Source organism: Archocentrus centrarchus, chromosome 10, assembly GCF_007364275.1.
Source record: "Archocentrus centrarchus isolate MPI-CPG fArcCen1 chromosome 10, fArcCen1, whole genome shotgun sequence".
Taxonomy (NCBI): Eukaryota; Metazoa; Chordata; class Actinopteri; order Cichliformes; family Cichlidae; genus Archocentrus; species Archocentrus centrarchus.
The window spans coordinates 7,408,873-7,424,954 of NC_044355.1; the positions used below are offsets into that span (position 1 = coordinate 7,408,873).

The window sequence follows — 16,082 nt, forward strand, 5'->3', positions numbered from 1 at the left end:
TAAATAATGTATAAAGCTATCTTTACTTGGAAACCACCAAATGTGCTAAAGTGACCTGGTTTTAGCCATTGTTCACCTTATCAAAGCATCCTGTCATTTTCATTTAGTCAGAAACATTGCATTTGTATCCAAAAATGAAACAATCTCCATAAGATAAATACCATGCAATAATGCAATGCAATGCAATAGTGCATCATGAGAACGCCGCAGCAGCCTCGGCCCACTGCAACATAATTAAGGCATAGTTCTTAATCTTAAAAGTAATCTTAAAAATAAACAGGGTGTTTTTCCTCTTGAATCTAAACTGGGAGCTGGTTCCCCAGAAGAGGGGCCTGAAAGCTGAAGGCTCGCCCTCCCATTCTACTTTTAAATATTCTAGGAATCAAGTAAGCCAGCAGTCTGAGAGCAAAGTGCTCTATTGGGGTGACATTAAATGAATTTGGTCATTCATTCATATTGGACTTTATTGCAGTGAAGTATATATATAAATGTCTTGGAGATGTCACATTTATAACAGATAAATGCATAGCAAGATGTGGATGTACAGTAAGTTATGAAAGAAACTGGCATAGTCTATACTAATGAGGAAAGTAGACCTTTAATAATTTTTTTTTTAACATTTAATTTGTCATTATAATTGTACTTTTAAGGACCATAAGTACTCTTAGTTTCATTAACTTAAGCTTAACCCTAATCCTAACCACAGATTAACCTTAAATCAAATGCCCCCTAAATCTGTTATTAGAGTTAATAAAGGTGATCTTTACATGGTAAACAGCTTGACCACATAAGTTAAGATAAAAAAATTATTTAAGTATTTTAGTTACTGTATCATCTCTTGTGTTCACTCTGTGCGAGTTATAGAAACCCACCTTAAAGAAAAAAACCTGTTAGTGTTGTTTCGGTTGTTTAGGCCGGAAAGATGGTTGATATTATTTCCACTGTGGTAGTACAGTAAAGCACCAACATAACGAACAGCCAATTGGGTTGTTCTGAAATTGTTCCCTCCCATTTGATGTGATTATATTAAGATGCATCGTCCTTCAGTATGCTTAAGTGGAAAAGAACTACAAGTGAATTAATCAGAAAATGCTGATCATATTTTACATTCTGCTGAGCTTCGGGGTTGGTCGTAAGTTTAAAGTTTGCTTTGTTACGTATATATTTCCCCAATTTAACACTAGCTAAAACTATCTCAAACTGCTCTGTTTAACTTTACTTTCAGGAAGCACAGATGAGCTGTTCTTTGGAACGAAGAGTCTTGGTATTGGAGATGATGTGACTCTGACATGCCCGCGCCTGACATCTGAACTTGAAGCAACCTTGTATTGGATCAGGATTGTTTCTGGAAACTTGCCTGAATTCTTGGGAGGAACATTTACCTTTGATTATGGTGGTGTTAACAAGACTCCTCACATTACAGCAAAACAAGGGCCTGGAACATTTACTCTGGAAATTAGTCAAGCTAAGCTAAACGACTCTGGTCTTTATTACTGCATAAAAGTAGATCAACTCGACATGGAATTTTTGAATGCAACATTTCTCAAAATTAATGGTAAATAAAGCTGAATATGTCTTGCCCATGCATGTAAATTAATTATGAAAAATGAGTAAAATTGATTTATTTGTTTGTTCATTTATTAATTCTTGTTGTTATTTACTTATTTTCTAAGGGCCAGATCCAGCGATCACTGACATCATTCAGTTGCCTCAATCTGGTCCCCTCCATCCAGGAGACCCAGTGACTCTGCAGTGTTCAGTTCTCTCCAACTCCAAGAAAAAAACGTGTCCTGGGAATCACCGAGTGTTTTGGTTCAGCCCTGGAGCTGATAAATCTCATCCCAACTTAATTTATGCTGATGAAAATAGCTGTGAGAGGAGTCCAGAGGCTTCCTCCACACAGAAATGTGTCTACAGCTTCTCCAAGAATGTCAGCTCCTCTGATGCTGGGTCTTACTACTGTGCTGTGGCCACATGTGGACAGATACTTTTTGGAAATGGAACAAAACTGGACATTAAAGGTAAATCTGACAAATGTTATAAAAAATTAGAATATGTTAATAAGAGCAAAATACATTGGTATCAGTTTATAATGTTAACAAAAGAGATAAAAATCATAATCACCGGGTGCATGTATTTTTCCAGCATTCAGCATGTGGGACTTGCAGAAGGCAAATACAGCTCTCTCTCTCTTGTCTGCTGCTTTGGCTACAAGTCTGATTGTTATAGCCTCCCTCATTTATATCATCAAGAAGAAAACTTGCAATTGTTGTAACGGTAATATAAATTTCCCCTTTCCGCTCAGTCTATCTAACAATATTTTGCAAATGCCAACATCACAGGTTTCACATTATTGGTTTGTTTCAAACAAACAGATGTTGGAACAATCAGTGGTGACCAGCAGAGTCAGCAGGTAAGGTGTATATCAGAGAAAATGGGGAAAGTAATGAGTAAATATTTTTCTATTTACATAATTAGTTAACATATGCAGTGTCCTAACATTCTTTGTTATATATTATGTTTTTACACAGAAAGTTGAAGACTCTGTGGTTTATTCGGCAGCAACTTTCACCTGGAACAAAACGACCAAAGTACCGCAAAGGAGTTCCAGACAAGCAGAGAAAGAAACAATCTACTCTGATGTCAGTGTAACAGATAAATAATTCACATATTGGAATTGCTAATCATTAAGTACCCGAGTTTTTCTGAAAAACTGTGGGAAAATGCAACACTGGAGCCTCTGTTTGTCTTCTGAGAATGATAAAGTAATATTTTAACAGTATATTCTGTAAGAGTCCAATGTTTTTGTCTTGTTTTTATTATTGAGATTTTTATTTATTTTTAATGCTTTTAACTCTGAAAAGCCAGCCATTCTGATACAAACTATACTCATTCTGGGAATATCCACATTGTCCTGTACATTTGTTTCACTCTTGGGGGGGGGGTTGCATTTTCAAATAGTGGGTATTTTGAATGCTTTCTAGTTAATTTCCAAAGAAACTAAAGCCTTGTTGAGTTCATTTTTACATGCACCATTGTTCATTTATTTGATTTTATATTGGTTTATTTTTTGCTTCTCAAACAGCAGTGTTTTTCCTGATTTTTAATTGACTTTTCACAGAAGAATGCTAGTTTTGTTATAATATAATTACTTTTTATGGATCAGATCAGGGCTGCGTCTGCAGTGACGCAGACGCTGCACCGGTCTGTCGTGGTGAAGAGAGAGCTGAACTTGAAAGCGAAGATGTCGATTTACCAGTCGATCTACGTTCCTACCCTCATCTGTGGTCACAAGCTTTGGGTAGTGACCAAAAAAAAAAGATCAAAAAATAGAAGCGGCAGAAATGAGCTTGCTTCGAAGGGTGTCTGGCCTCTCCCTTAGCGATAGGGTGAGAAGTGCAGCCATTCGGGAGGGGCTCAGAGTAGAGCCGCTGCTCCTCCATATCGAAAGGAGCCAGTTGAAATGGCTCAGGCATCTGACTAGGATGCCTCCTGGGCACCTCTTGAGTGAGGTGTTCTGGGCTTGTCCTACTGGGAGGAGGCCGCGGGGTAGACCTAGGACACTCTGGAGAGACTGTATCTCTCAGCTGGCATGGGAATGCCTTGGGGTTCCCCCGGATGAGCTGGAGGAGGTGGCTGGGGAGAGGGAGGTCTGGGCTTGTCTGCTTAGGCTGCTGCCCCTGTGACCCGGCCCGGAATAAGTGAAAGAAAATGGATGGATGGACAATTACATTTCTTTTGAACAATATTTCATTACATTTTATTTTAAAATGCATGCATTTTTCTCACTTTGATGCACAATCAGGGTTCCCATTAATGTAAAAATCTGAAATATAAAAGTAAGAAATACCCCCCTGCCAAAATATTGTTTTCTGACGGTAAAAATTCATTGAAAAAAATCTGCAAACAAAGAAGTTAGCCTCTTTATCACCAAGTTTCAGTAACCTCCCTCAGCAGTCCTTTGGTCACAGCCAGTCATTTTTTGGCAAACACCAGATATCACTTTTTGACAGGTGATCAGTTTTTGGCACAAAACCAAACCAGTTGGTAAACATGGCTCCTCGTGGAAGACGGAGAGGCTGGTTGAGGTGTCTGAGCCTCAACAAATTCCTTTGAACCGATGATAGAAGTAAGAATCTGTGAATTTGTGTGAAAAAGAAAAAAAAATGCATTGAAAGATGCAAAAAACAATAAATGTCAAAACTGAGACGACGAGTGAATATATGGCAATCAGTGTGAAGTCAAAAGTCTCTAAATGCCACTGCCCACAGAAGAAGAAGCAATACTTTTTCTGTAAATATACATTATGAAGTTACCTGCATTTCAATATCTATCTATATCTATATATCTATGTTTATCTATCTATCTATCTATCTATCTATATATCTATCTATATATATATATATATATATATATATATATATATATATATATATCACACCAACAACCATTCTGATGCACAGTTTCAACTTGCCATGTCTACATTCCTAAATGCATTGTGTTGCTGCCATTTAATCTCGCAGCAACAGAATGTAATTGATGCATTGAGCAGTTGAACAGGTTTACCTAATGAAGTAGCAGTGGTGACCTGACAGGGTGCAACTCCTGGTAAGTGAGTGTATTTTGTCCACCACAACTTTCCATAACTGGATATGAAAGCTTGACATTTATTGTGGTTAAAGGTGTTATTCTCATTGTTAAAAAAAAAGGTTTAAAATTACTTATTAAATGAGTAAAACGTTTTTAGGGCCTTTAGAAAGTCACAGAACTTTCTAAAGGCCCTTTGCATTTCTCTCTTGAGAACAACAAGCAAAGCCACATGCAGCAGCTACACTGACAAAGGCTGCGGTGGACCATTTCTCCTCCCTTTGACCAACTGCTGATACTGTTTACTCAGAAGTGAACTCAGTGTGAGCTTTAACAGGATACGAAGTGAGAGAAAAGCTACAAGGTTCTTTTTGCTACGCAAACTGAACTGAATTTATTTTTTCTCCCCATTTAAAGGACATTTATTATTTATTGTGCTTTTAAACCAGCAGCTATTAAAAAAAAACACACACACACACAACCAAGTGTGATTAAATAAACAGTCACAGTGTGACTGAAGAGGTGAGTGTGTGCCCTTTACTGTTGTAACTTTTAACTGCTCTTCTAAGTTGTTCTATGGATTTCTTATAACAATTATTCATAGAGTTATTCCACTTGCCTTTTTAAAATAGATAAAACAGTGCTGCAAGATCAACTTCCTGATATTAGAGTAGAGAGTGAGACAGGAAGAAAAGCCCCCTATAGTCTTACCTTTCTTTGAAGGCCCAGCCACAGGAATGCTTAAGTTTCCATTCACCATTTGTCAGTCATGACTGTGAATTTGTTTGTCTGTCTCTCTGTGCATGCAGTGCTTTGTGCACAAAAAAGGCAGATTATGCAAAGAAAGACTGTTTTTTCTTTCTTTTTTGTTTTTGTTTGGGGGGGGGGTGGCAGCATATTTTTATCTATTTTTTCCACCTTTACTTCTCCCATGCCTATCGATCAATATATTCCTATACATCCTATACTATTATAAGTACAGAAGCCAGGCACAGCATTGTGTCAGGGACTTACCGATTTACTGCATTGCAAAACTCCAGCAGCTGCTGTACTATGATGTATGTCTTTATTGGTGTAAGCAGTCAGGGGACAAAAATAAAATGTGGTCTCAGCCTCGCGGCTGTGACAAGCAACACACAAATATCTCGCTCTGGATGAACCAGCGACATTTTAGTTTTGTGTTGCCATATTAAGAACTTCATTGTCAGACCAACAGGTTTTGGCTTGTGGTCTAGAATATGTTGACTCTGATTAGGCCACAAAGCAAACTGTTTCCGTGTGAAAAATGTTGTCACAGTTATTTATTTCTAGATTTTTTTGTGTCAGAAGGTGAACAGTAGGTCTGTTAGAAACCTACGTACATAATTTTGGTAATTACTTTGTTGCTTTTGATGTCAGGTTGCTTTCATTCCCCAGAGGGTTTGAGTGCCTTCCAACTTATTGTTTATATTTTTTCCTTTTGTGTAAATAACACTCATCAAAGTTGATTCCAGAGGCAGCAGAGAATACAACATAAAAAGGTCAGCAGGTCGAGTTCAGTATCTCAGATTACCTAAAGTGTAGACAGCTATCCGACTAGTTAACCCCTGCAGTTCATGTCCATAACCTGCATTAAAATCAATAAAATAGGAGTGAAATAATCAAGTGTTATTCAATATAATATATTCTATATTCAAAGATGTCATTGATACCCATCTATGGAGCATCACTCCATAGATGGGTATGCCCAATCAGTGCAGCTTTGCTAAAGGCTATTCCACAATAGATGCCATCAACACCACAAAATTATTTTTTGAGGGACACAGAAAAGAATTTGGTAATCCATGTGTCATATCTGGATCTCGTGAAGGCTCTCAAACAAAGTGCCCCATCTGGCATCCGCTTTGCTGCCACAACGTGACCGAAGTTTACATCCAGTGGGTTCAGTTGTTTTACCAAAATGTCACCAGCTCAGTAAGATGTCCCATGAGCACCTTGCTGGCTGACCTCATCACAGGTAGCCGTGTGCAAAGGATCAGTCTGATCTCCTCCTGTGCATGGATACAGTAACAGCAAAGCTGAAGATGCCCCACCCTTGGACTCTGTTGTACACTGACCGCAGCTCATATTCAACAAGAGGACCAAACCAAGTCAGGTAGTCAAAGGAGAATGGGATGCACCTGAACCCTCTGGTGCCTAAGATATGGCTACCTTTGATTATACCTTTATATTTCATCTTAAAAACTGCTTACCTGGCCCTATTTGGTCTCATTTTTCAGTAATTCTTTTTTTCATTTCGACTTGCTGTATTAACACATTGGACCTAAAATCACTACAAAAAAAAAAATCCAAGTAGAAAAGAGTTTAATTTTTTTTCTGTGAAAACCATAAACATTTAATGACCCATTTTTATAACTTAAAACACAAATATAAATTGTAAATGTCAAAAATGTTTGTACAAATTTAGCAAACAACAAAGGTATACACAACTATTTACATTAAAATGCAGGTAATGTTTATAATGTATATTTACAAATAAGATACCATAAAAATTACTTGTTCCTCTCCACCACAGACAGAGGGGCCCATTACAGGCCTGACACTTCCAGGTGTGACACTCCTCCTACACCTGGAGACAATGTTTACATTTGAATCTGCCTTTGGAGGCTTTTTGGCCAGCATCTGCCTTGTTCATGACTACACAACACAATGAGCTTTGAGGTGACTGTTTCCATGAGATTTGGCAATATATAAATGAAACTGAATTGAACTGAACTAAATAACCTACAGTACGCAATAACTATACATTTCAAACACATTAAATGTCACAAATCTTTCAAATTTCAAGTATCGCTGTTTCTCTTTATCTAACTTTGTTTATTTTTAGTGAATTTTTAACTTCATGATGTCAAACTGTGTCTGTTCTTTGAATTATTGCGTTTTAGTAATCCACACATATACAGTAAATAACCACTTATAGCATATTTATAATGATGAAGTAATTGATTAACCCTCAGGTAAACACTCCACTAGTTTTAAGAGATGGTAGATCAAGCACAATCCACACAGGTTTATTATCACAGGCTAAAGATGGAAAAGTTACCATTATCACTAACAGCATCAGTTTTACACCATCAGGCTTTTTCCCTTCATAGCTGAGAGGTTTGCTTAAAATTAGTGATCCACACCATAAAGCACAGGCTTCACTTTTCAGACCTGGAGGCTACATCATTTCATTATGTCTGTGATTACAAGCCAGTAATGGTTGACCTTTCTGGACAAAGTAGATGTGTACCACACAAGTGTGTCTAGCTAATTACTGTAAATAGCTATGGCTAAAAGACTATTCTCCCCCAGAAAATGCCCCTATAAGTAATTTGTGCAAGTGGTTATTATTTATGTTCAAAGGTTATATGGCCTCTAATGTCCATATAAATAACCATGTTTAAATCTGTTTAAAGCATAAAAAGGCTCAAGCCACTTACTGAAGTCAAGAATGTTTGTGCCTCTATCCTACTTTCACTTCCTATAGTAAACATTTTTGCTCAATGTGGCAATTCAAGAGCATTTTAGTGAATTGTGTCCAATATTAATGAAGAAAGAAGAGGGCGATATAACAGCTTAGTTTTAGGAGCGGGAAGGGGGGGGGGGGGGTGGACATTGCTTAGCAAATATTGAAAAAGCTGTAACGTGAGTTGCACCAGTGTGACAGGAAGTGGCCTAGTCAATGTTCTGTGATAACCAATCAGATGCATTCGGCAGTGTGACTTGGAGGGTCCATGTTATATCACCTCCTACAGGCAATGAAATACTTATTAGATCCCTAACAAGAGACGCTGTCAAGATGATTGTGTTATGGATCACACTGCTTCTTCTTCATCAAGGATGTGAGTGCTGTCTTATCTTGTGCAAGTAATTTTCTATATATCTTTGTAGGTCATACTGTTCTGCTCTGTTTTTTTTTTTTCGTTTTTTTTTTCCTGCATCATAATTGACTGTTTTGATTTTATTGTTTCTATTTAGCTGCACTCATTCCAATAACTACAGTTCAGCTCGGGGGACCCGTCACCTTTACATGTCTTCTGCCCAAGACTGAGACCATCCGTAGAGATGTCCACTGGTACAAGCAAAGCATCGGGGACACTCTGAAAATAATCTGGACGCAGAAGGAATCTGCAGCGCCTCAGCTGGCTCCTACATTTAATGACTCAATATGGAAGGTTAAATATGATAAAAATTTTTGCAATCTGACCATTTTGAGTACAAACCAAGAGGATGAGGGAATCTATCACTGTGGGATCACAGAGTGGCTTCAAGATACCAAATGGACTGGGACATATTTACTAGTAAAAGGTAACATTCTGTTCTTTTAATGAAATTTTGTATCAACAACAAAAGCTTCATACAAATGTTTGCAGTGATCTTACTGACTGCTTTAAGTAAAATACATTTTTAATTGTCTTATGACTAGCATATGTTTCTCAGGCTTTCAAAAGGTGCTTTGTAGTCACATTTGTTAATACATTTATATTAAACAGGAAACAAACAGACATCAAATTATACTGTTGTTCAGGAGAAGACAGTCCCTTCAGGAGACTCGATGACTCTTCAGTGTTCACTTCTCGCTGAATCTGACAATAAGTCGTGTCCAGGAGGTCACCGTGTGTTCTGGTTCAGAGACGGAAGTCATACATCTCATGCTAGAATCATCTACAGTGCTTTAAACAGACACCACGAATGTGAGAAAAGATCTGAGTCCCAGCAGAGTTGTGTTTTTCACTTCTCTAAGAACATTGACTCCTCTGATTCTGGGACTTATCACTGTGCTGTGGCCACATGTGGGGAGATATTATTTGGAAATGGAACTAAACAACAAATGGGTATGATTTTACACAAAAATATGTTAGTTAAGCGTTATCCTCTTTAGAATACTATTAATTTATTTTCTTGGTTTTGCAGCGCAAACGGCAGGTTCTGAATTTATTGCACTGCTGGTAACAATAGCCTGCTTGGTTATTTCTGTGACTCTCAATGTTATTTTCATCTGTTGTCGAACTTCAAGAGCAGCATGTGAACAATTTAAAAGTGAGTGTTGTTCATTAAATCAAAAATTATAATAATAGCACTCTACTTACATTAAACATTAAACATTAAAAGTATCTTTTCAGGAAAATACGATTCATTAAAGTCAAGTCAAATATTTGCTGTACCTATTTTAAGTCTTAATATTGCTTGCATCATACACACTTAATTTCATCTAACTTCATCAGGGTCAGGTAGTTTTCACTGCTGATCCAGGTTTGAAAATAAAATCAAGTAGATAATATTCTTTTTTTTTTTAATCACCATCATGCACAGAAAACAGCTCTTCACAAGCAAAACAAGATGACTTGAACCAACCAGTGAATGACAGTGTAAGTAATAAGACCAATTTATATTTGTTAGTTCCCTGAAATGATTTCCAACAGCTTGATGTGTATTTTTTGCACAGACCGATGGTGGATATGATCTGAACTATGCTGCACTGCATTTCTCTGGGAGGAAAGCCACAAGAGGAAAGAAAAAGAATGAACTGCAAACTGAAGAAAGTGTTTATTCTCAAGTTAAATGCAGAATGTGAACATCTGTGTCTCATACACTGAAAATAAACAAGTACAAAGAAATTGTTACTAATTTTACCAGAAGCATGATGTTTTACATTCATTGAGCCTTACACAACACTGTGTTTGTCTGTACTTGTTTTTCAAATCATTTGTGTATATTATGAATTATCAAATGAATAGTTTTACATAGTATAATATTATCATGAAGGTCTCACCATGTTGATTTTAACCCCAAGCCATTGTTGCTGATATATATGTTAACAGCCTTTGACACAGAGCGTATCACTGCCAACACATTAGCACAAGTGTACATTGCATTACTGTAATTATGTGATAATTTGTCCTGTCAGAAAAATCTGAGAAGCTGAGAAAGTGCACTTTACATCCAGCATGTGGTTATCATGGTAATTTGATGCTGCTAATTCAGCTGTTCTTGTGCTCTTGGACCTGAGTGCAGCTTTTGACACTTTAGATTACAGCATTTTTCTGTCACGGCTTGAATCATGTGTGGGTATTTAAGCGACAGCGCTTAAATGGTTCCGGTCATATTTGTCAGAGAGGAGTTTCTCTGTCTATTTAGGACAGTATTCATCATCTGTGCCTCCACTCAGTTATGGGGTACCTCAGGGTTCTCTCTTGGGTCCCATTCTCTTTACATTTACCTTTACAATCTGACAGCTGTGCTTCTATCCAGGTACAAGTAAACTTAAATCACGGTTGAAGATATACTTCCTTAAACTGAACAGAAGCAAAACAGAAATTATTTTATTTGGGCAACCCCACATTTTAGATGGGTATGAGCGTGCTACTGGTATCCTAACCTCTTACTGTCATGCTGTTGCAAGGAACCTTGGTGTGATTTTTGATGGTGCTTCAAAATTTGATAAACAGATTAGTTCTGTTCTTAAGATCAGCTTTTTTTTATTAAGGCTCCTTATTAAGGTGAAGGCCTACCTCCCACCACATGACTTGCGGAGTAATAATAAAGTAATTCTTTATATGTTGGCTGTGATCAGTTGTTACTTCGTTGTTTTCAAACAGTTCAAAATGCAACAGCATTAATCTTTGGCTCTCTTCCACAGTGTGTCTTGAGTATAATTATTCAGTCTGAGGGATGATGTGCCATAGGATTTACTTGACACAATGCACATAAATTCAATTCAATTCAATTCAATTCAATTCAATTCAATTCAATTTTATTTATATAGCGCCAAATCACAACAAACAGTCGCCTCAAGGCGCTTTGTATTGTGGGTAAAGACCCTACAATAATACAGAGAAAACCCAACAGTCAAAACGACCCCCTATGAGCAGCACTTGGCGACAGTGGAAAGGAAAAACTCCCTTTAACAGGAAGAAACCTTCAGCAGAACCAGGCTCAGGGAGGGGCAGTCATCTGCCGCGACTGGTTGGGCTGAGGGGAGAGAAAAGACATGCTGTGGAAGAGAGCCAGAGATTAATAACAATTAATGATTAAATGCAGAGTGGAGTATAAACAAAGTTAATAATGTGAATGAAAAGAAACACTCTATTGTGGGAACCCCCCCCCAGCAGCCTAGGCCTATAGCAGTCATAACTAAGGGATGGTTCAGGGTCATCTGATCCAGCCCTAACTATAAGCTTGATCAAAAAGGAAAGTTTTAATCTTAAAAATAGAGAGGGTGTCTGTCTCCCGAATCCAAGCTGGGAGCTGGTTCCACAGAAGAGGCGCCTGAAAGCTGAAGACTCTGCCTCCCATTCTACTCTTAAGTATCCTAGGAACCACAAGTAAGCCAGCAGTCTGAGAGCAAAGTGCTCTGTTGGGGTGATATGGTACTATGAGGTCTTTGAGATAAGATGGGGCCTGATTATTCAAGACCTTGTATGTGAGGAGAAGAATTTTAAATTCTATTCTAGATTTAACAGGGAGCCAATGAAGAGAAGCCAATATGGGAGAAATCTGCTCTCTCTTTCTAGTCCCTGTCAGTACTCTAGCTGCAGCATTTTGGATCAGCTGAAGACTTTTCAGGGAGCTTTTAGGACAGCCTGATAATAACGAATTACAATAGTCCACCCTAGAAGTAATAAATGCATCAATTAGCTTTTCAGCATCACTCTGAGAAAAGATGTTTCTAATTTTAGAAATATTGCACAAATGCAAAAAAGCAGTCCTACATATTTGTTTAATATGTGCATTGAAGGACATATCCTGGTCAAAAATGACTCCAAGATTTCTCACAGTGTTACTGGAGGCCAAAGTAATGCCATCCAGAGTAAGTATCTGGTTAGACACCATGTTTCTAAGATTTGTGGGGCCGAGAACAAGAATTTCAGTTTTATCTGAATTTAGAAGCAGGAAATTAGAGGTCATCCAGGCCTTAATGTCTTTAAGACATTCCTGCAGTGTAACTAATTGATGTGCATCATCTGGCATGTAAAGCTGAGTATCATCTGCATTACAATGAAAATTGATGCAATGCTTTCTAATAATACTGCCTAAGGGAAGCATGTATGATGTAAATTGAATTGGTCTTAACACAGAACCCTGTGGAACTCCATAACTGACCTAAGTGTCTGAAGAAGACTCCCCATTTACATGAACAAACTGGAGTCTATTAGATAAATATGATTCAAACCACTGCAGCGCAGTACCTTTAATACCTATAGCAAGCTCTAATCTCTGCAATAAAATGTTATGGTCAACAGTATCAAAAGCTGCACTGAGGTCCAACAGGACAAGAACAGAGATGAGTCCACTGTCATTAGTTCTGTTTTTTAAGAGGCTAAACTATCTCACATGGTGAGGCTTGTTCAGTCTAGTGTTCATCTTCTTTGTGAGACAAAATTTCAAAGCTCTGGGCGCTGGGGTGGATCAATGGTAGAGCAGGGAACCATGTATGCCTTGAGGCAAAAAGCAGGCAGCACAGGTTCACATCCCGACCTGTCGCTCTTTGCTCCGTATCTTCTGGCTTTCCTGTCACTCTATTCTGTCAACAAAGCTGCTGTGACCAAAAAAAGAGAAAAGCTGGTCTGCAAATTTCATTTGAAATGCAGAATATTGTACATTTGTGGGATTTTCTTCTTCAACACCTTAACTCATGTCATTGTCATTGGACAGAATTGAGCTTCACCGACTCATCAACCCGTATCAGACTGCGACCCTAGCTGTGATTATGCACTTTTATGTTTAATAGATTTCTGTAATGTATCTCTTTTGCTGCTTCGGATGGAAATATTGTTTACTCTCGTTCATTGGCCTGTATGACCTGTTTGTGATTGAAATTTTAAAATGATACATAAAATGCCAACTTGAGTTTTCAACAAGTCAGATAAAGAAAGCCTGCCTTGGCCATTAAAACCTTGAACACAAGTCGTCATGTGTTATCATTGTAGTCATTATCCCTGTATGGGATTTTCAGTTTTCCCAAGCCAGCTGATACAAAGAAAGCCTGCCTATTTTGATTTAGAAAGGAAAATTACGACTAAAATCTCAGTGTGTAAGCTCAGCATTATTCTGGATTTACCTATAGCCCCACCATGGGGTTAACCGTTTGTCATTTCTATTAATATATCTCATTAATGCTGATGAAATTTGCTACAAACATCAGCAATTAGTTCTGTTTTTTGAGGGGTTCAAACTATCTCCTTTGAGCAATGGGCACTGATCCTGCCTATTCTTTAGGACTGCAAGAGGTTAAATGTCATGACTGCTGGTCAATGAAATATCTAACATGCAAATTTCCTCTCAAACGCAGAGCGTCATGTGTTTGAGGTATTGCTTACATGTGATCGAAGAACAAAGATAACTAGCATATTGGCAGTGTTCAAAGAACAGTCAAAAGAAAAACTGAACAATCTGGATAACTGCAATAGTAGATGAAAGAGAGGTGATAGGTTTTACAAAGCGCAGGAGGAGGTAAATGTGACAGGAAGTCTACTTCTCAATCGCTTCTGTGTCAGCCAATCAGATACAATTTACCATTTGAACTAAAGCAATTATGTTGCCTCCGTTCACTCACTGAAATACCAGTAAGGTCCCTAACAAGAAGCAGTGTCACCATGATTGTCCTGTGGATTATATTCTTTTGTCTTCAACAAGCATGTAAGTGCTTTATGATTTTGTATAAAAAATGTTCTTAGTTAACAAATTTAGATGTCAAGTAGATTTGCATTGCAAAGTTACCATGTCAAACAAAGTTTTACTTTTCTATATTCTCTCTTAATTCAGATTCTTTAGTTCCAGTGAAAACTGTTCGGCTTGGTGAACCAGCAACTTTAACATGTGCTTTACCCAAAGAGCTGAGCAGTAGAGGAGTCAACTGGTACAAGCAGAGCGTTGGGGACACTCTTAAACTAATAGCCACACTGTATAAATCTACAAGTGATTATGGTCCTGGATTTTCTAGTACAAGAATTCAGGTTCATAAAGATAAGAATTTTACCAGCCTGACCATTTTGAAGACAGTTCAAGAGGATGAGGCACTCTATCACTGTGCAAATACAGAATGGATTGGAACTACATGGAGTGGAACATATTTGTTAATAAAAGGTAATAAACTGTCATACTTTTACAAACTTTGAAATTGTTTCTTAGCATGTTTTAAAGAATGTCTTTGTGTTTTGTATTACACAGGAGATACTCAGGGAGTGTCAAACTATACAGTCAGTCAGTTGTTGATAGAAATGAATCCAGTCCGTCCAGGAGACACAATGACTCTCCAGTGTTCAGTCTTCTCTCATTCTGAGAACAAGACATGTCCAGGAGATCTCAATGTCCTCTGGTTCAGAGCTGGATCAAATAAATCTCATCCAAACATCATCTACGCTGACAGGAACAGACGTAATGAATATGAAACACGATCTGAGACTCAGCAGAGTTGTGTTTTTCGCTTCTCCAAGAACGTCAGCTCCTCTGATGCTGGGACTTATTACTGTGCTGTGGCCACATGTGGGGAGATATTATTTGGAAATGGAACTACACTGGATATTCAAGGTAACTTTATCACTGATCTATTAATTAGAAAAAATGTCATAAATTTCACTTTTTACACTTAACTATTAGTATTTTGCACATTCTGAGTAATCATCTTTTTTTTCACTTTTAATATAGTTGCAGAAAGCAGCGTGTGGTCACAGAGAGCCAGTACACTTATTTTCTTGCTTTGTGCTGTCTTGTTTATAACTCTGATTGTTATAGCTGCCCTCATCTACACAATCAAGACAAACAGTGATCACTGCAAAGGTAATTTAAGTTACTTGTAGTTCTCTTTTAAATATTTTATATAACTATATACCTTGGATTTGTATTAATTGTTTTCTGTGTTTTCCACTATCAAGCTGCTGTTCTGCATAAAAATTTCAGTGATCAGAAAAGCCAGCAGGTAAAGTACTTAAATCTGGGGTTTTTCATAAATATGAAATGCTTTTCTTGTTTGATTTTGTTTTTTAAAGTTTTAGCATTTTTTTATATATTTATATTAACTCTATTTATTGACTCTTTTCCCAGAATAAGTGCACATGGATCTTTTCTGCTGTTGTCTTTACCGTGATGAAAGTTGACAGAAGTAAATTAAAAGACGCAAAGGCAGCGAAGCAGCAGCAGATCCACATGGCTGTCAAGAATTTTGGGCTGGATTAGATCTATTTACTATCCCTTGGTATGAAATAACCTTGTTTATGTTGAGTTAGAAGTAATGGGGTTGATGTTTTGTCTTATACTTGTACATATTATTATCAGTATGTTTAAATGTCTTTAGAATGAATGCATCTTAATAATGAAAATGTGCATACATGCATCCATTTCAAGATCAGATCTGAACAATGATATAGTTGGTGTGTGTATCAGGACAAAGAAATGATCAACAGTGAGCTGTTAAGAGTAAACTTATTGTATCATTGTGTATACAATCCATTCATCCATCCTGTTCAAGGTCA

General features: G+C 37.5%; 2 protein-coding genes and 1 pseudogene across 2 annotated transcripts; all 3 read left to right on the top strand.

Moving 5' to 3' along the window:
* The first annotated feature begins 1,067 nt into the window (after positions 1-1,067).
* LOC115787128 (signal-regulatory protein beta-2-like) lies at positions 1,068-2,663 on the top strand. Its single transcript, XM_030739704.1, has 6 exons — positions 1,068-1,132; positions 1,226-1,555; positions 1,674-2,021; positions 2,146-2,271; positions 2,343-2,413; positions 2,532-2,663. The coding sequence occupies exons 1-6, from the start codon at positions 1,090-1,092 to the stop codon at positions 2,661-2,663; spliced, it is 1,050 nt and encodes a 349-aa protein (XP_030595564.1). The 5' UTR covers positions 1,068-1,089.
* Positions 2,664-8,370: 5,707 nt separating this feature from the next.
* Positions 8,371-10,186, top strand: LOC115787390 (immunoglobulin superfamily member 2-like; annotated as a pseudogene).
* A 3,979-nt stretch (positions 10,187-14,165) lies between these two features.
* Positions 14,166-15,786, top strand: LOC115787391 (signal-regulatory protein beta-2-like). Its single transcript, XM_030740080.1, has 6 exons — positions 14,166-14,250; positions 14,377-14,697; positions 14,782-15,141; positions 15,265-15,390; positions 15,486-15,529; positions 15,655-15,786. Exons 1-6 carry the CDS (start codon positions 14,208-14,210, stop codon positions 15,784-15,786), a joined length of 1,026 nt encoding a protein of 341 aa, XP_030595940.1. The 5' UTR covers positions 14,166-14,207.
* The last annotated feature ends 296 nt before the right edge of the window (positions 15,787-16,082 follow it).

Bases quoted from the DNA above. Each gene is read 5' to 3' on its own strand.
- LOC115787391 (XM_030740080.1), top strand. From the start codon at position 14,208: ATGATTGTCCTGTGGATTATATTCTTTTGTCTTCAACAAGCAT. The intron at 14,698-14,781 runs GTAATAAACTGT...TGTATTACACAG, and splicing joins AACATATTTGTTAATAAAAG to GAGATACTCAGGGAGTGTCA. The intron at 15,530-15,654 runs GTAAAGTACTTA...CTCTTTTCCCAG, and splicing joins GTGATCAGAAAAGCCAGCAG to AATAAGTGCACATGGATCTT.
- LOC115787128 (XM_030739704.1), top strand. From the start codon at position 1,090: ATGCTGATCATATTTTACATTCTGCTGAGCTTCGGGGTTGGTC. The intron at 1,133-1,225 runs GTAAGTTTAAAG...CTTTACTTTCAG, and splicing joins GCTGAGCTTCGGGGTTGGTC to GAAGCACAGATGAGCTGTTC. The intron at 2,022-2,145 runs GTAAATCTGACA...GTATTTTTCCAG, and splicing joins AACAAAACTGGACATTAAAG to CATTCAGCATGTGGGACTTG.